Genomic DNA, 20,220 nt, shown 5'->3' with positions numbered 1-20,220 from the left:
GTTGGGATAGGCTCCAGCATCCCCGCCACCCTTAGAGCAGGATAAGTGGTTCAGATAATGGATAATAATGGTAATTATTATTATTGTTGTTGTTATTGTTGTTGTTGTTCCATCGTAAATGTGGTACTGCAGCATACACCGTATGTGAAATTTTCAGGGGAGTTATAGAATGGTGCATACGTGTCAAACTCCAAAAATGACACGACACGTGTTCACCAGCAGGTGACGCTATAATCTATATCATTCAGAAACCTAACATGCAGGCGTTCCCTGAAATGAGCTGAATAAAGGCCACGCCTATAATTTGTTTTTATTTTTTTGCAAAATTGCAAAATATGCAAAACCTACTTTTTCAAACTCCTCCTATTTTGTAAGTCTGATCTGCATGAAACTTTGCACCTTGAATCTATCGACCCTCGTGATCAAAATGTATTAAAAGAATTTTGATAATCAAAAAAATGCTAAAGGTATAAAGGAGCAACTTCCTCTAGATTGCAGTCAAAACAGGAAGTGTTGCATATCTCGGCAACAATCAATCCATGAAACAGGAAACTTGGCTCAGTAGTTTCCCATGTCTCCCTGGGGCTCCGTGCAAAATGTGGCACCAATCAGCCAGTAGATGGGACTTTTTCACAAAACTGCTAAATATGTGAAACCGACTTTTTCAAGATCGTCTTAGTTTGTATGCACGCGTTCCCTGAATTGAGCTGAAACTCGAGATATAGGCCACGCCCCTTTCCACCGTAATTTTCCCCGCAAAATCGCAAAATATGAGAAACCTTTTTCAAACTCCTCCCAGGCTTTACGTACAATCTGGACGAAACTTTGCACCAAGAATTTGTAGACCTTCATAATAAAAAGTTATTAAAATAATTTTGATAATCCAAAAAAAATGTTAAAGTTATAAGGAGCAACTTCCTCTAGATTGTAGTCAAAATAGGATATGTTGCATATCTTGGCAACAGCGAGTCCTATTAACACGAAATTTCGCTGAGTAGTTTTCCACGTCTCTCTGAGTTTCTGTGCGAAATTTGGCGCTAATCAGCCACTAGGTGGTGCTTTTTCATAATATTGAGAAATATGCAAAACTTTTTCGGTGTTTTTCCACAAAATTACAAAATCTACTTTTTCAAACTCGACTTCCTGCATAAAACTTACCCTAAAAAATACAATGATAGATTCACCTTCAAACACCGGAAAATTCAAGAAAACCTATTGTCCTTATTGCTGAAACTTGTACTATACATATCCTGTATGTACTATATACTTTGCTGCACTTTCACTCTATCCTTGTAACAATACAAACAATATATGACGCTCTTACTGAAGCTGCTTAACCTCACCCCAACAAACAAGCAACTTTAATCCCCCTCCTTAAACCTCCCTCTGTGCTGCTCTCGACTCGTGGCTTGCATTGGGCTCGTGGGCCTGCAGGTCATGTCTGAATTGAAAGGTCTAGAGGCCGCCGAGAATGACTTGCACAGGGAGCTTGGACCCTTTTAATACTTGATATTTGGAAAATAGAGTAAAAATAGAAGTAACCCAGCCACTGATGATGCACAAGCCAGTGCATTCTTAGCGCTGGTCCCAAGCCTGGGCAAATGGGGAGGGTTGCATCAGGAATGGCATTGGGCATAAAACATTTGCCAAATAAAATATGCAGATCATAAATCAGATTTTCATACCGGCGGTTGAGGCCCGGGTTACCAACGACCACCACCAGTACTGTTGGCCAGCAGGGTGCCAGTGGAAACTATGCTACTGTTGGGCAAAGGAGAAGGAGAGAGGGAAGGGATGTCCAGAGGCAGCAGGAAAGGAGGAAGGGTAGGAGTGTGGAGGTGAGAGTCAGAACTTTGAATGTTGACACTATGACTGGTAAAGGGAGAAAGCTGGCAGATATGATGGCGAGAAGAAAGGTAGATATACTTTGTGTGAAAGAGACCAGGTGGAAGGGGAGTAAGGCCAGGAGCATTAGAGGTGGGTTCAAACTCTTCTACCATGGTGCGGATAGGAAAAGAAATGGGGTAGGGTTAATTCTGAAGAAAGAGTATGTCAAGAACAAGAGTGTGTTGGAATCAAAGAGAGTGTCGGACAGAGTGATGAGTATGAAGCTGGAAATCGAAGGTGTGATGATGAATGTTATCAGTGCATATGCCCCACAAGTCGGCTGTGAGATGGAAGAGAAAGAATAATTCTGGAGTGATTGGGGTGAAGTGGTGGAGAGTGTACCCAAGGAGGAGGGAGTGGTGATTGGAGCGAACATCAATGGGCATGTTGGTGAAAGGAACAAAGGTGATGAGGAGGTGATGGGCAGGTATGGTGCCAATGAAAGGAATGTGGAGGGACAGATGGTGGTGGATTTTGCGAAAGGATTGAAGTGGCTATGGTGAATACATATTTCAAGAAGAGGGAGGAACACGGTGATGTATAAAAGTGGAGGAAAGTGAACACAGGTGGACTATATCTTATGCAGGAGGCGCGACCTGAAAGGGATTGGAGACTGCACGATGGTGACAGGGAAGAATATTGCTTGGCAGCATCAGATGGTGGTCTGTAGGTTGACTTTTGAGACTAAGAAGAGGAGGAGAGTGAAAGCAGAGCCAATGATCAAATGGTGGAGGTTGAAGAAGGAAGACTGTTGTGTGGAGTTAAGAGAGGAGTTAAGATAGGCACTGCCTGGAAGTGAATTGTTGCCGGATGGCTGGACAACCACTGCAGAAATAGTGAGGGAGACAGCTAGGAAGGTACTTGGTGTGTCATCTGGACAGAGGAAGGAAGACAATGAGACTTGCTGGTGGAATGAGGAAGTGCAGGTAAGTATACAGAGGAAAAGGTTAGCAAAGAAGTGGGATAGTCAGAGAGGGGAAGAAAGTAGACAGGAGTACAAGGAGATGCGGTGTAAAGCAAAGAGAGAGGTGGTTAAGGCAAAGGAAAAGGCGTATGATGAGGTGCATCAGAGGTTGGACACTTAAGAAGGAGAAAAGGACTTGTACCGATTGGCAAGACAGAGGGACCAAGCTAGGAAGGATGTGCAGTGGGTTGGGCGATGAAGGATAGAGATGGAAATGTGCTGACAAGCAAGGAGAGTGTGTTGAGAAGGTGGAAGGAGTACTTTGAGGGGCTGATGAATGAAGTAAATGAGAAAGCGTGAAGGTTGGATGATGTAGGGATAATGAATCAGGAAATGTCGTAGATCAGTAATGCGGAAGTGAGGGCAGCTATGAAGAGGAGGAAGAGTGGAAAGGCGATTTGTCCAGATGACATACCTGTGGAGGCATGGCGATGACTAGGAGAGATGGCAGAGGAGTTTTTAACTAGATTGTTTAATACAGTCTTGGAAAGTGAGAGGATGCCTGAGGAGTGGAGAAGAAGCATACTGGTATCGATTTTCAAGAATAAGGGCGATGTGCAGAACTGTAGCAACTGCAGAGGTATAAAGTTAATCAGCCACAGCATAAAAATACGGGAAAGAGTAGTGGAAGCTAAGTTGAGAGGAGAAGCGATGATTCAATAACAGCAGTATGGTTTCATGCCATGAAAGAACACTACAGGGGCAATGTTTGCTTTGAGAATGTTAATGGAGAAGTATAGAGAAGACAAGAAGGAGTTCCATTGTGTCTTTGTGGATTTAGAGAAAGCATATGACAGGGTGCTGTTGACATTGTGATCTGTAGCGAGAGTAGGGTGCAGGTTGAGGAGAGCCTGGAGAGGTGGAGGTATGCACTGGAGAGAAGAGGAATGAAAGTCAGTAGGAGCAAGACGGAATACCTATGCGTGAATGAGAGGGAGGACAGTGGAATGGTCAGGATGCAAGGAGTGGAGGTAACAAAGGCATTTGAGTTTAAATACTTGGGGTCAACTGTCCAAAGTAACGGGGAGTGCAGTAGAGAGGTGAAAAAGAGAGTGCAGGCAGGGTGGAGTGGGTGGAGAAGTGTGTCAGGAGTGATTTGCGACAGAAGAGTACCAGCAAGAGTTAAAGGGAAAGTTTACAAGAAGGTTGTGAGACCAGCTATGTTATTTGGTTTGCAGACAGTGGCACTGACGAAAAGACAGGAGGCGGAGGTGGAGGTGGCAGAGTTGAAGATGCTAAGATTTTCACTGGGAGTAACGAAGAAGGACAGGATTAGGAATGAGTATATTAGAGGGACCGCTCAGGTTGGACGGTTTGGAGACAAAGCAAGAGAGGCAAGATTGAGATGGCTTGGACATGTGTGGAGGAGAGATGCTGGGTATATTGGGAGAAGGATGCTGAATATGGAGCTGCCAGGGAAGAGGAGAAGAGGAAGGCCAAAGAGGAGGTTTATGGATGTGGTGAGGGAAGACATGCAGATGGCTGGTGTGGAGCAGCCGAAAGTAGTAGTAGAGATATGACAGGGTGCTGTTAGAGGAGGTGCGGTTTTGTATGAGGAAGTCAGGACTGACGGAGAAGTATGCAAGAGTGGTGCAGGCCGGGTATGTACGAGGACAGCGTGACAATGGTGAGGTGTGCAGTAGGAATGACAGATGGGTTCAAGGTGGCGGTGGGATTACATCAAGGATCGGCTCTGAGCCCTTTCTTGTTTTCAGTGATGATGGACACGTTAACAGACGAGATCAGGCAGGAGTCTTCGTGGACTATGATGTTCGCGGATGACATTGTGATCTGTAGCGAGAGTAGGGAGCAGGTGGAGGAGAGCCTGGAGGGGTGGAGGTATTTACTGGAGAGAAGAGGAATGAAGGTCAGTAGGAGCAAGACAGAATACATATGCATGAACAAGAGAGAGGACAGCGGAATGGTGAGGACGCAAGAAGTAGAAGCAGCGAAGGTAGATAAGTTTATATACTTGGGGTCAATTGTTTAAAGTAACAGGGAGTATGGAAGACAGGTGAAGAAGAGAATGCTGGCAGGGTGGAGTGGGTGGAGAAGAGCGCCAGGAGTGATTTGCAACAGAAGAATACCAGCAAGAGTTAAAGGGAAGGTTTACAAGATGGTAGTGAGACCAGCTATGTTGTATGGTTTGGAGACGGTGGCACTGACAAAAAGACAGGAGGTGGAGCAGGAGGTGGTAGAGTTGAAGATGCTAAGATTTGGAGACAAAGCAAGAGAGGCAAGATTGAGATGGTTTGGACATGTGTGGAGGAGAGATGCTGGTTGTATTGGAAGAAGGACGCTGAATATGGAGCTGCCAGGGAAGAGGAAAAGAGGAAGGCCAAAGAGGAGGTTTATGGATGTGGTGAGGGAGGACATGCAGGTGGCTAGTGTGACAGAGGAAGATGCAGAGGACAGGAAGAAATGGAAACGGAGGATCCGCTGTGGCGATCCCTAACGGGAGCAGCCGAAACTAGTAGTAGTAGTTAAGTGGGTAACACACTGGCTCCGCAGCGCCGCGGGCGTCATGTGACGCACGTCAAGTGCCGCCCCTAGCACCAATAGGAATCGTCACACTGCAGCGCGCGAAGACCACACAGCGCGGGAAAAAAAACGAAATAGTAGTTGGCCATTTTTGATCAATAACTTGAAAAATTGATAATGTGATTTCTCACCTAAAGAGCCAATCTCCAGACCTATGACTCGCCAGGCAATATCTTCTCTTTTTTGTGTGTGTCTTTGTAATGACGGGTCGGGATTGTGGGTCGTATAGCTCGGGATATTTCTCGAACTCAACAACTAGTCCCTCATCCATTGTGAGACAGCGACAAAATGAGGTGAGGAGAGGACGTCTAACTGCCCCGGGAGCAGGGCTGCTAAGGGAGCCGGGAAGTAAAAAAAAAAACAGCTTTTCTCTGGGGGGAAAAAAACGTTTTTTTTTCAGGGGCGGCGAGGCTGGAAATAGGACAGTGGCGTGAAGTGTCGCAGGGCGACGCGTTGACGAGCGCCAGCATGCGCCCTAGCCGCCGCTGGTGTGAGGTAGAAAATAATAGGGGCAGCTGTTTTGACGCGCGCCGTTCAATGCCGGTGTATTTTGGCTTTATTACAGCTCTCTCTCTCTCTGTCTCTCTACCCTTCTGTCCCCCTCTCCCCCCCTCTCGCTCATCACACACACACACACACACTTCTGTCTTTGTGAGGACCCTTCACTGACTACATTCAGCCCTCAACCCATACCTTACCCATTAGAACTACACACCCCCTTGCTCTAACTGTAATCTAATCTTAATCTTAATTCTAACCCTAAACCCCAAATCCTAACCCTAAAATAAACCTTTAGAGAAGTGGGGACCAGCCGAAACATCCTCACTTTGCAAAAATGTCCTCACCCTTATGTTAAAAACTCAGGTCACACACACACACACACACACACACACACACACACACACACACACACACACACACACACACACACACACACACACACACACACACACACACACACACACACACAGTTGCTCAGTTCAATGTACTTTACTGATATGAAAGTAAAGAGCAGTCGCACAATATTAAAACTACACACACCGCCATTTCTCTCTCTCGCTCTCTCTCCCTCTCTCTCTCTCTCTCTCTCCACCTCTTACCAATGGGAGGACATGATCAGACCTCCACGATTTCTTCAAGACTAACGTCACTGTCAAAAACGTTGAACAAACACGACTGTTTTCCACTGAATCTGATAGTTCTGCGTAAACAATCTCCCGATTATGTGTGACTCATTTCTTGTCTAGGTTTCGTGACGTAATTAAGGTGTGGTCGACCCCCCCGTCCTTACAGGTGTCTAACGAAAGAGAGAGAGAAAGAGAGAAGTGCACCAACAATACTGGTGCATACCCCAGGTTGAACTGAGACAGCGTCCCCTCGTTCGTTCGATCCGCTGTTAAGTTTATTAAACACGTTTTAAAGAGGGGGGGTGGGGGAAAGCCACTTTGATCGGCTGTTTATTTCCGCAAATACACCCCGGCTTTTCTTCCCCCGGTAGGGATTGTCTGGTTTTTGGAGGGCTGCCTGCCACTAGGGTGGGGTCGTGTTCACACAGCGGGCTGTCGGTGGTGCGGAAGGCGGAGTTTCGGCTGAGGTGACGCTTTTACTCATTGTTCAGAAGAGCGTCGGCCAGCAGTCCGGGGTGAGTGGCGAAGTACAGCGATACCCAGAAAACACACAGCTGGCCTGGGACTATCTGAAAAGACGACGACAGCACTTGCGTACTTCCACAGGTAAGATTTTAACACTAGTGCTTACACGCGTTGGATTATATATTGGTTTCCCCCCTCTTTTAAGTGGCTTTGTTGTTGTCATGAACGATTTGTGACTTTTTTCCTCACCCCCCCCCCGCACCTTGGGGTTTTTTACTTTGTTGTTGTCTTGTTTTTTTTCTTGCTCGTTATTTCCTAATTTGATTCTCTCCGAGCTTTGATAAACGTTAACGTAGAAATGATTAAGACACACATTTGTAACGCAGTCTGCTGTTCTTAGATGTAACACTGTCTTTGGTATTTCCGCGTGCTTCACCCTAAATCAGCCACACAGTAAAAAAAAAAAAAGAAAAGAAGAAGTGCTTTTTCCAAGCCTGTTTTGACGGTAAAGTCGGTGTCACCTAACTCGGGTTAAAGTTTGCCTTTTTTTTAACCTGCTGATCAACTGGTGTTGAGTGGCAAACGCTCCGGTGTTTGGCCCGATGCGTTTGGTCAACTCGACGTCGCTCGAGTCACGATAAGGGGCTTGAACGTGTTCTCGTTCAGCTATATTCGTGAGGACCAATTCTGATTTGTTCTTAACCATAACGAGGATGTGTTTGCGAAGTGAGGACGTGTCGGCCGGTCCTCACTTCCTCCAAGTGTCTGATTTATTTTGGGGTTAGGAGTTGTTTAGTTTAGGATTAAGGTTAGAATTAGGAGTAGGGTAAAGGTTAAGGTTAGCCATGTAGCTCTGATGGTTAGGAGCTAGGGAATGAGTGTAGTCAGAGAGGGTTCTCACAAGTATAGAAAAACAAGTGTGTGTGTGTGTGGGGGGGGGTAACCACCATCAGTTCTGATCTGACACAGTTGAAACCTTCATCTGACGGCAAGACAAAGTTGTACTGTGGACAGCAGTGTTACTAGTTTGCCCATGGCACAGCACCTTTCACAGAGAACAAATAGTTTACACTCAGCAGTGACATTCTTTTTTATTTGTTATAACTATGATAATTTAATTAGCTATAACTTGTCTCCCAAGGCTAACATTTCTACCACTAATATTGTACCCTATATAAATAACCAGAAAGGGTTTGATGAGAAACTGACCCTCAACACACCAGGCCCCTGCTCTTTTTCAATGACACCACATTTTGAATGAATTATTGATGGTGTGTGAGAGTGACATCTTGTAAAAAGAACCACTAATGAACATGGAGATAGTTATACATAAAATGTCTTGTCCTTACAAGCTTCCCTATACACTCATGCGTTCACGTTCATGCCAGTGTGGCTCATAAAAGGCGTAGAGAGATACTGCCAGGTGTTGCTGATTCTTCCATGGTGTCATTGTCTTCGTTGCAGCCCGTCTTGACCCTGACTCATCTTCACCCAGAGAGTTTGTTACAGCAGTTTAAGCAGTTCTACTCAGGGATGGCTGAAACACACATTTCCTATTGGATTTCATCATAAGGACATCCATTAAAATTAACATCCAGCTAAAATGACGTTTATCCGCTTTCCTTATGAGATTAAGTCATTTGTGGCAGTCCAGGCACGACTTTAATATTGGTAAAAGTCAAACTTGACATGGGTCAAGTTGGAATTAAAGTCTAAACAGTCACAGGAGGTGGGGGGTGGGGGTGGTTAAATTCTTTTCATTTATTCAATTTGATTTTAATTTTTTGCTGACTCACAAAGAGGGCACTACTTATTGAGCAGTGAATCACATAAAATTGCTTTCCAATATTACCAGTGAGTAATACCAATGTAGGCCACAAAGAGCAATCGCAACCAAGGAGATTTTTGGCATCCAGCTGTACTCCAAAACCAAGTGAGCCCAGCTGAGGTTATTGAATGTGTGTCAGGTTGATTTTTTTTGGAGGGTTGCCTCACAGTGTCCGTACATCCTGCTGTTCTGGCCTCCACCAAGCAGGTCCTGGATCTGAGCCATGAAGTACTGCAGGAGTAGACAGTAGTTTGGTGGGAGAGCTGTTCCTGCTTGAGGGGGGGTTAGGGGGGGACTAGCTTTACTTACTGTAGATAATTCACAGCTACAGCTGTGATGGCACTGGTGATAATCTCTGCATCCCTGCATGCACCCCCCCACACACCCCACACACACACACACACACACATGCTGCTTAATTCCTGACATTGTCCCACATTAGTAGAGCGAGGGGCCAAGAGATCCTACTATTCATGAACAAGCCTAAACTTTGTAAAAGAGATTGCTGTATAGTGTATCCCCTACATTCTTTGTTCTGTTCTTAAGGCTTCATTAAATATTGATTGATCGTTTTATCTCTTCTCTCGCTGTCTGTGTGTGTGTGTGTGTGTGTGTGTGTGTGTGTGTGTGTGTGTGTGTGTGTGTGTGTGCGTGTGCGTGTGCGTGTGCGTGCGTGTGCGCGGTGTGCTCTTTGCTGGGTCCGGATTGCACCCTGTCAGGAGTCATATTGAACCTGTTCTAAGGGCCAAAATGTGTTTTTGTATCTGCATACCACTGTGGCTTTGTGCCTTGGGCTGCAGATGGAGGCCGAGGTGCAGGGAGATAAAGCCTCCGGTCAGCAATCACAGGGGGGTTTTGTGGTTGATTTTAAAGGGAAGGTGGTGTGATCGCATTATAATCTCCGAGGGGTTAAATTCCACAGGCTTAAGATCTTGGACAGACAATGCTGTTATCCATCCAAAGCAGATTTATTCCACCCTGCGTGGTCCCAGACATCCCTGGCTCCATCTTTTGCTATCTTCAGCTGAAGAACACTGCCATAAGAAACCGCAGTCTATCATATCCAAAGGAAAACTGTTGCGTCATGTAACCCTTTTCTAAGTGGATAGCTTTACAGGCTGCTTGTGTGTGCAAGCTAAAGAAAAGCAATAATCCATTCAAGTTAGCCAGCAAGCAGGAATGGGGGAAATGGTGGAACAGCGAATAAATTTTTCCAAAGATTTTTTTCTTTTTTTTGAGGGGGGGGCGTTCTTGAACGAAAAACAAAACCGCCAAAGAATCATGTTAAAAAGATCTATTCTTCCACTGGAGTTCCTCTGAGAAACCTCCAACAGGTCTTCAGCACAGTGTGATAGGAAGTTAAGTTGGCATTGGCCATCTGAAACCTGCTGAGCTGCCATTGCATTCACTGAAAGGAATTATTTTTGTTTTAGACAGTTCTCTGGATTAGATCAAAAGAGGACAAGAAGATGCCCCCTCGCTTAAAATGTCAGAGGCCTAATGGCTGGTTTTTTCCCATCACTTGCATTTTTAGGATGTCGGTCTCCTGCCAACTTCTTCCTTTCATGTCAGCTCCTATCAAAGGCCTGCTTAAGACACTCGGTCCATCAACCGACGGCATTCTGGAAATAGCTGAATCCTACTGTTTCTTCATGAATATATTCACACTGATCATTTTTTCATTACTGACACAGCTCTGCATGCCCAAGTAGGGAGTTCACAAAGTAGATTCAGGCTCTGACTCAAAAGACAAAGTTTTCACGGTCGGGTGATTTGGCTTAGCTGTACTTCCCAGCACATTGATTGGACGAGTCCTGTGGTGTCTTTCTCCCTCTTTACCACCTACTCACCCATCCCTTAATGACACTCCAATGGGAGATTGGGCGTGGTAGAAAAGGAATGCTAATCACTAAGAATACTTCACTGGTTGACCTCATATATAAGTAGAACATTGTTGGCTTCTCACAAAGGAGTGAATATTGCCAAATGAAAACAGTGAAACGACGGCTGATTCAGTAGCAGATGTGGAACAAATGTTGGTCGAAATTCACAATCTTTTTTTTCTTCTCATTTTCCTCATTTTAGGGTTGAATGATATTGAGCAAATAATTGTCATTGCAATATGAATTACGATATTAGAGAGAAAGAAGAGTTACTGTAATTTCACCAGATATGTGCAGCTTTGAGCTTCAGTAGCTCACCGGGGGGGGGTTAATACTCTGGTTGAGTATGAACAACCTCAATGCTCTCCCATCAAACCAGGATAGTCCCTGATCAGCACTGCATTTGTTATGCACTTTGGTTACCTGAAGAAGAAGAGGGCTAGTCTGTGAATGACTGAGCGAAGGGTGTCGTCTTGAGGATTCATCAGATTACAGGAGGCTTCTTATCACTGTCCTCCTGTTTGAAATATTGCATTACACTTAAAGCTGCAATATCACTTAAGGGAATTAACATGGGGAAAAAAAGCTAACTTAACATTCATTGCAAAAGTACAAACCTCTTAACTTAAAAATCTCTTTTAAATGACTGTTTTCATTTTCTATCAAGCAGTAAAAAAAAAGTTTGTGTGATGTGACAGATGAGCCCAATTTGCCTTGTTTTGCATCCTTTGCAGTGTGACTATTGCACATGTGTATATTGCAATGTCGATGCTTAAACAATATAATGTTCAGCCCTACCTTATTTGATTCAAACTTTTGTTTTTATTTATTTAGTCATGTCTTGCATGATACGATGGAATAAACTGCAAATACATTTTTACATTATTCTGCTGGGACCTCTTTTAGATGTCTGGTTGGCTCCCTCAACTTGACAGTTGAACTTTTTCATGGGGTGTGCTGTATTCTCAAGCTTCCCCCCTCCCCACAACTACGCCTCCGATCTCCCTGAAATATTCATCATCTGTCACATCGCCTCAGTGCTCACCAGTACAGCCGTAGCAGTGCAAGCTAGGACTCCCTACCTCCCGGACCTGAGAGAGGGCTTTGGACACAGCGACCAAACTTGGCCGTTGCACAAACAGAACCAACCCCACGGATGTGCTGCAGCTTTTTGGATGCATCCAGCGGGAGACACTTGAGACCTGGTTTGCTTTTCACTGTCACAGTGGCCAGCTGGACAATGCTGCAGCTCTTTCCCCTTCGCCCCAAACAAAGTAACTGGGACACAGAAGCTCTGTGTCCTGTATCAGAGACTTAGTTCATCCACTTCCTTCCTCCCCACAGCCAAACAACATGGAGGGGGGCATCCCATATGAGGCCCAGCACAAAATTGTTAAATCAGAAAACATCCTCTACATCCTCAAACAAAAGAGCAGGGCACCAGACTTTCAAATATTTCATTCAGTTTAAAAAAAAACAAACAACAAAAAACCATGGAATCATATTTAACTACTTGAGTTCCATCCTATCCTTTTTTTTTTTAATTGAGTCTTGTCATGATTTGAAAGAATAAACTTTGGCCTTGCCCCTTCATCTGTGGACTTAGTTTCTACTCTGTCCTCTTTAATTGTCTCGTTGCCCATATTTTCTGGACCTGTCTGTGAACTCTGTCGCTGTGCAAATAATGTAAATGAAGGTTTATGGTGATTTCCGGCACAGCTTTTTTTTTTTACCAGTTCTCTCCTCCTCTATCTGCATACTAGCCCTGTGTAATCTGATCTAGTTCTGCACTTGCACCCCTCCTCCAAGACAACTCGCATTTCCTTTGATTCACTGCGAGACTCTGCTGGGAGTAAACAACATGAATTACCCAGCAGTCATACTGTATGCACTGGCCTAATTCCACTCATCTAAGTAGCTGCAGTCTTGGGTCATATATTCTCTTGTTTATTTTGTTTATTGGTGCAGTAACTGTGCTTGACAATCAGTCCTCTGTTTGAAACTTTGGTAAATATCTGACAGAGCACCAAGTGAATAACGTGAAGCTAATTCTGCCATTCTTTACAGTTTATGATATTTTGTTTCACCAACCTCAGAAGGTTGAGTAACTCACAATGTAATCCACATACTCATGCAAAGGGCAGATGGAGTATAGTGTATCTGTCACACAAATGCTCTTGCAAATTTACTTAGTCTTGCGCAAGTGCACAGCAGCACTACACCAATTCTGTTTCTGCAGTGTCTGTCAGCTTTCAGGCTTGTTTGTGTTTTGTTTTTGTTTTTGTTTTTTTGTTTTAATCAGCTACCTGTACTTGTGAACTGATTAATGTTCAGCAACTTTTTTTTTGTATTTTGTATTTTTGCTGACAGTAAGTTGACACCAAGCTATTTTTTTTCCATCCTCTCCGCTGTCTTTAACCCTTGACCTTGCTGCAGCCTAGTTTGGAATCGCACTTTTACCTTTAGGGAATGACTGGAAGTGGGAACATTTGCAAATGTTCAGTACAAAACTTAAAAAAAAAAAAGGCCACCGTCCGGACAGAAACTAACCCTGAGCCTGATTGTGATGGTGATGGTGAGTCATAGAGTGCGGTGACCACTGCTTCCTGTCACCCACCACAAAAGATCCATTAGCCTTGCACCACTTCACATCCTCCCATATCGATTTATACCCAGCAGCTATGCAATTAGCCCCCACTGCCTACACAACAGTGCCATGACAGTCCATGTTACGATGAGTGGTGGGTGGCGGGGGGTGGAGGAATGAGATAAGGGGAAGAGGAGGTTTTGGGGGTCTCCATTTTCTCTCCCAGTCTGGATCCCAGCCACATGATGGAGTGAGCGAGACAGCCAGACAGATGCACAAAAAGCATTTAATGTCAAGGGAGCGCTTTCTAACCGCAGCCTCTTAACAGGGAAAGCCCAGCTGGCCGCCCGTCCACTCACAAAGCCATTTAGTACATAAAGCGGGTTGGAATGGACGTGTGGAGGATGTTGTATTTAAGTCACTTGGGGAAACGGGATAAGTTAACCGAATGGTGTGTTGCATGTCAGGGGATTTGTGTGTGTGTGTCTGTGTATGGATAGCCCGTAGGGTATGTCAAGTAGACAAGTTGGTTCTATTCAGATCGTGCATTAAGCTGTACAGATGTTTGGTAATGGGGCATAAGCTGTCATATTTGTGGGCCCCCCTTGATCCTAATATCAGCCTAACACCATGCAACTCTATTTGTGTGTCTTTCACTGTAGAGCATGATTTTATCATTACACCCAGCCAAAAGGGAAACATGTTCTAATTCAAATTGAATATCAAGTGTGATCCATATATAATAGATCAAGGCTGCATGAATGTCCTATCCAATATTTTTGTGGCACTGATATCATACAAAGCAACCATAAGAGTGGTACAAAATGTCCCACAGATGAAAAAGGCAACAAAATAAGCAATAAAACACTGAACTCGAATTAAAGCAGGGTTATAAAACAGTCAGAGCCTACATGAATAAAATGGTCAGGTACTACCAGAATTACACAAAGCATTTTAAATTAACACGTGAAAAGTGTTTTTCGGGAGTGACCTAAAAGAGACGTGACCTTTTTTAGCTTTGCAAGCTCAAGCTCTGCAGGAAGGGTGTGCCTAAGCTTAGGAAGACCAGACGGCAATGGACCCAGTCACCAACATTGACCCCAGTGATGTCCATGATACACCCATACCATGTTGGTAGGAGTTCACCCTTTTGGAATTAAGATAGAACAGGCTCCATCACCAGGTCTTTCGTTGCTTGGTTTTGCAAAGTTCAAATCTGACCTGTGAGACAGCAGACTGAGTATTGCCAGTAGACTTGCTTGGTGTGTAACTGCATAGTGTCACTAGAGTAAGGCTTTGGTCACAAGAACATGCAGCAGTTTTACCCCTCAGGCCATTGGGTGTGTGCAGCAGACGAACCTTTACTCAGTCCATATGTACACCTAAACACTGACTGCATCACCACACCCTTGTTCAGGCCCAGTCAGCGCTGTGGGAACACTCCCTTTATGTCATGCCTGTGGGGAGGCGGGATCCCATTCTCACCGTGAATTTAATTTCTCAACCTCTGCCACTGTCACAGTTTGGATGTAGTGTCCGTGAATAATGCTTTTATCCAACTTATTTCAGTGAACCTCGTGAAAAAATGCTATTGAAAAAGAGGGTCAGCAACTTTGGGTATTTTCTTTTTACTCGGGGGGGGGGGGGTTGTTGTTTTTCAGCAAAAGATTTATGTCTACTGGACGGATTGAATATACCACATTTGAGTAGAATGTCACACCAGTATTTCAGGGCTGGGCCCCAAAGAGCATTCATCTCTCTTTCTCTCTCTCTCTCTCTCTCTCTCTCTCTCTCTCTCTCTCTCTCTCTCTCTCTCTCTCTCTCTCTCTCTCTCTCTTGCTCTGTTCAAACTCGTTCGCTGGCATCTCTCACGAAAGCACATTCCTGCTCTAACTGTGCATGGTTTTTCAAAACCCCCTGAGTCAACAATCATCCATAGTAGTAGTTGCTTAAGAGGAATAGATAGTGGGTGTCGGTTGGCATTGGTGTTTCAACTCTGAAGAAAAGTATGACTCGTATCTATCCTGTAAGAGACGTACTGCTCCCATGGTAGTAGCGTCTGTTTATGTGGGAGGTGGTGGTGGTAGACAGGGTGAAAGAGCAAAGTGCACTAGGAGTGAAAGTTTGTATCACTTATTAACTCCACAACTGAAGGGAAGAGAACAAAGTCCACAATACAACCTTGAGCTCCTTATTTCCAAGGGAGGGAGTGGCACATAAATGATATTCATAACTAGTTATGAGCGAGAGCGATGTCATACAGGCCTCCATGTTTTAGCTTAAGTTGTGGTGTTGTGACCACATCAGACTCGGATGGGAATCTTAGATGTGCTGTATATTCCTTTTAAACTATACGCCTACATTAGATTCAGTCTAATGTATTTCAGTTGTCTTTCTGTGTGACTGAGGTCCACTCTGAATACAGTTTTGACAAGCCTCTCCTGCTATCTGCTGTTAGCCCGCTGGCATAAGTGCCCTATGCCTGGAACTACTCTATAGTCTGGGACAGCTGAGGTCAGGGCACTGTCAGCTGACCGCTAGGAAAACATGTTCCCTTACTTACAGGCTAGGAGCAGCGCATTGGAGCGTAATGGGTTTGCCAGGCTTGGGTGTGTTATGGCAGAGAGCTGGCCAGTGTGCACTTGTGGCTGAAAACCAAGATGGAGCCAAACCTGTAGATGAGGATTGAGTGTTGTTCCACACATCTGATATATGAACAGATAAAACCTCTACTACAACACAGTACATGTGCAGATTTTCTGTCAGCCAGGTGATACGCAGGGTGTGTCTCAGCCCCGCACCTGTAGACTGAGACAACTGCCTCACCCAGGGAAATAAACACCACACAAACACTTGCCATTTAACTGGAAACAGCCCTGCCGATATGTACCCGAGTAGTTCATTTGTAGTTTGCAAAAATAAAAAATACTGTCTGGATTCTGTTTCTATATATTGTAGGGAATTCGGGGGGCAACCACTGGAACTACTGCAGCTGGGACGCAAACCTGTATGTCCCGCACCGTGGGAGACATTACTGACCGCTCGACTAAAGGGTCTGACCCGTTAGCCAATGGCCAACGTGTCTACTTATCCACGCACGTTACACTACCTCCCTCCTTCGGGAAAGCACGTCCGCATGTATCCCACTTCTGACACCAATGTAGCAAATTCGGGTGGCAATCACAGCAACTGCCGCAGCCGAGACGCGAACCCGTATCTCTCACACCACGGGAGACATCGCTAACCGCTCGACTAAAGGGTCCAACCCGTTAGCCAAGGGCTACTGAGACTATTCATCCGTGATCATTACAATATTTTCTCATGCTTTTGGGATAACCAGTCTATAAAATTAGGTTTTATATATATATTCCCTCTCGTAGTGGCCAAACTATCTTTTGTCATTTTACCATCACATCTTGTCTTTTGAAAATTTGGAGTGAAAAAGGTCGACACCTATACAAGCAGAGTTTCTTGCGTTTGCTAGGATGAGTCAGTGTATCATCTGCAAGATAGCGTGTACCTGCAAGCACAGATTATTCTTCTGGCCTGGCCCCATGAGACCCCAGGGCATAATGAAGACTACTTGTGTATGAGTCACTTGGCTGTGTTTTCTATAAAGGGAGAATGTATTTTAAGCAGGCATGGTCATCAAGGCCCCTGTTGCCCTTTACCTCCTACAGGTAAGCATATACGCATAAGGACAAGCACTGGTCTGAATTAGTCCATCACATGGAAAATAAGAGAATAATCTCAGGTGCTGATTAGCTTCAGCATCAGGTGCAGACCCCCCCCCCCCCAAGGTTGTATGTTATTAGTAGAAGAGTGGGGGAGAGATATATTTATAAATCCAGTGATTCAAGTAAATTCTTTAATAGACAATACAAGCCTGTTTCATGCTATATATAATCAAAAGAAATGCCATGGGATGTCTCTTTTAAATCAATAATTCAATAATGGGATAAGATGCAGGACAACCATCTGAGATAAGTCGTTGAGTTTCAAGACAAAACCAAAAATGAAGAATAAAGTGTCAGAAACTGACCTTCTCACTTATATCCTGGGCTCGTCACTCACACACAGGATCATGCATTTAATGGAAACGCCCCAAGACATGCATGCATCATAGTGACTGCGAAGGAGGAAGAGTTGGAAAGTGTAAGATTTCATTATTTGAATCAGAGAATACATACTGTGATAGGAATGGATAAAAATCTGCAGGAGTCGGAGGGATTTTGTGAGGGGAATGGCATAAAGAGGGGAGAAAAAAAAACCTGAGGAGCGACTAGTCCCAACCAAAAAGCATGCTGAAGAATGTAAATTGGCGGTTGCATTTGAACTAAGCCAACACAGTTCAGGTGAAATTCTCCAGCATGTTTTTGGGCGAGGCTTTTGTGTGAGGAGTGGTAGTGTGAGAGTAAGCCTGCTCACAGTCTCTTACATTTTGGCTAGCTCATACAAGAGCTCCAAAACCTGTTAGGCCAGTCCCTGATTGCAGATACTGTGCGTCAGCAGCAGGCGCCTATAGCTCCCACGGCTGTACGGACGGGGCAGAGGTCAGAGGTCAACTGGGCTGAGTGGCTTTGCATTCCTGTCGCACAGCTGTCTCCCTGCCCAGACTCCCACCAGGCCCACGGTGCTGCATGGTCTGAACCGTGGGTTTGTCAGGGCAGGGTGCATAAGGGTGTCTGATTCCCTGAGCCTCTTTACAGGGTGAATGACAGCTAAATGACTGGATCAGGGAGCAACTGAAGTCACTGCCACACCTTGCCTGACTGTTAACTTATTAAAAGGGTAATGTTTGAGTAGCATAACAGTCATTTATATGAGTGAAGATGTTAAATTCGTCATTTGGTTGTTCTGCTTTGTGTCTTTTCTAGGTTCGCTCCATTGTTTTGAGCCTAGGCGGTGAGGATGGCAATGCAAAGTGAGTGACTCTCGAAACATTTTCGCTGTAATGAATGTTTTGTTTCTATGTTTCGTTGATCTTCCTCTTCTTCTTTTCTATTCCTCTTATTTTATTTAAAAAACATTTTTTGGTTCCTCATCTCTTCGCCAACCCTGAAATGAAATTGTGTACTCTTCTTTATTTGGCTTGCGGATTTTTGGTTTCCCCTTTGGCTTTTCCTCTTTTCCGGCTGTTCACTGTTATCTGTAAAAAGGTCTAAGTCTTGATTGTGGTCAACCAATCCAACTATATTTTTCAGTATAGTCCCATTCCTAAATCCAACAAAGCAGTTGCTAACAGTGAAGGGGCTGTAATGTTTGTAGTACCATAAATGGCATACAAAAAAAAAAAAGCCTTTTTAAACCTCAGGGCTCCAGACTATCTTTTCCACTTTTAGCACTGGTGCTGCCAACTTTCTCAGTTGGTCGCACCAGCACATGATTTGCTCGCACCTTTCCGACTTGTATGATATGAATTCAGTAGACGCGCTAGCCGATCTCTGTGCCCCTGGTGTAATTACTCCGCTGTTGACCGGTAATTACCGGCAGAACAGCGGGGGCATTGTGAGCTATGCCACCATCTAGACGCTGCCTAATCTCACATTCGTGCGATTAGCATGAATGCGACCACATGAAATTGCAGCTAGCACATTCTCAATATGCGACCATTTTGGTCGCAGTCTGGAGCCCTAGATAATAATAAAAAAAATAATGATAATCTATAATAACTTGGTTACAATTACAATAGAAACATAATCAAAAACAGTATTGGCATTGGCTAATGTAAACAAAGCAATTCCCAAATGTTTGGGATTATCAAAACTCAATTTCTAACCACCTGCCACAGCCACTTAATGCCAGCCCATTTTCTGACATGCCTATGCATGTAACTTTAGTAGTCAGCCTACTTTTACTGTGTTATTATTTGCAGTCTGTGCACAGAACTGCTGTTATAAACATAACATTGTCCTCCGTGGTTGTTAAAACAAATATGATAGTCAAATACTAGCCTTGCCCATCCTCAGCCTCACCCACCACCTATGAGTGATGAGATTTATTGTAGATGTTTGTAAGGCACAATCGGACAGTGGAAAAAAATTTTTTTTTCCCTAAACGTCCATTAATTGTGCAGTTGCACCAGTGCTACCTTTTGTGATTAAAAAAAATAAATAAAAAATCACTCCCACCTTAAAAAAAAAAAGTGGCTGCAAAAGTGTGACCAGTCTGGAGCCCTGAACCTTGCCTCTCCTCCTGTCAATGTAGTGGTAGAATCTGTTGTGAAATTTGTTTTGTCCAGTATTTCTGAATATCTCTCACAAGGCCTTTCTTCCTTTCTTTTTAGTGGGTGAGCCAGAGGGCATGATGAAGGTGACGGAATGGCAGCAGACATACTATGGCACAGACTCGGGCATTCAGTCTGGAGCCACCACCGTCAGAGATGATGAAAGCTCGGAGTACACCACCTCCAAGCAGTACACAGTCACAACTGTCACAAGTGAAGATCCTGGTGGTAAGACAGACAGACAGACAGACACACACACACCTCAAGTACACAAATGGTAGAAAGGTGCTTTTATGACTACAGCAGAATCAAAACAGTGCCTTCCCATATAATTCATATTATTATTATTATTGTTATTATTTTATTATTATTATTTATTATTACATTTATATAGCGCTTTATCTTGATACCTAAAGCACTTAACAGTGAAGGGGGGAAACTCACTTCAACCACCACCAATGTGTAGCACCCACCTGGGCTACACACGGCAGCCATTTTGTACCAGAACGCTCACCACACATTAGCTTGAGGTGGCGAGGGAGAAGTCACTGAGCCAGTTACACGGGGGGATGATTAGTTGGCCAGATGGAGAGAGCCAGGTTGGGAACTTTGCCAGGACACCGGGGAACCCCCTACTCTTTGCGATAAGTGGCATGGGATCTTTAATGACCACAGTGAGTCAGGACCTCAGTTTAATGTCTCATTCAAAGGA

The 20,220-nt window shown here is 44.4% G+C and overlaps 1 protein-coding gene across 1 annotated transcript in view; it reads left to right on the top strand.

Annotated features, from left to right (window-relative positions):
- The first annotated feature begins 6,974 nt into the window (after positions 1 to 6,974).
- LOC130112349 (junction plakoglobin-like) overlaps positions 6,975 to 20,220 on the top strand; it is a 25,784-nt gene continuing 12,538 nt past the window's right edge. The window contains exons 1-3 of the mRNA XM_056279679.1: positions 6,975 to 7,125; positions 18,160 to 18,206; positions 19,569 to 19,736. Of these exons, the coding sequence (XP_056135654.1) occupies positions 18,194 to 18,206; positions 19,569 to 19,736 (181 nt within the window). The 5' untranslated portion in view covers positions 6,975 to 7,125; positions 18,160 to 18,193. The remainder of the gene's footprint in view (positions 7,126 to 18,159; positions 18,207 to 19,568; positions 19,737 to 20,220) is intronic.

The sequence above is a fragment of the Lampris incognitus genome, chromosome 5 (assembly GCF_029633865.1).
Source record: "Lampris incognitus isolate fLamInc1 chromosome 5, fLamInc1.hap2, whole genome shotgun sequence".
Classification (NCBI taxonomy): Eukaryota; Metazoa; Chordata; class Actinopteri; order Lampriformes; family Lampridae; genus Lampris; species Lampris incognitus.
This window is presented reverse-complemented; position numbering and strand designations above follow the sequence as displayed.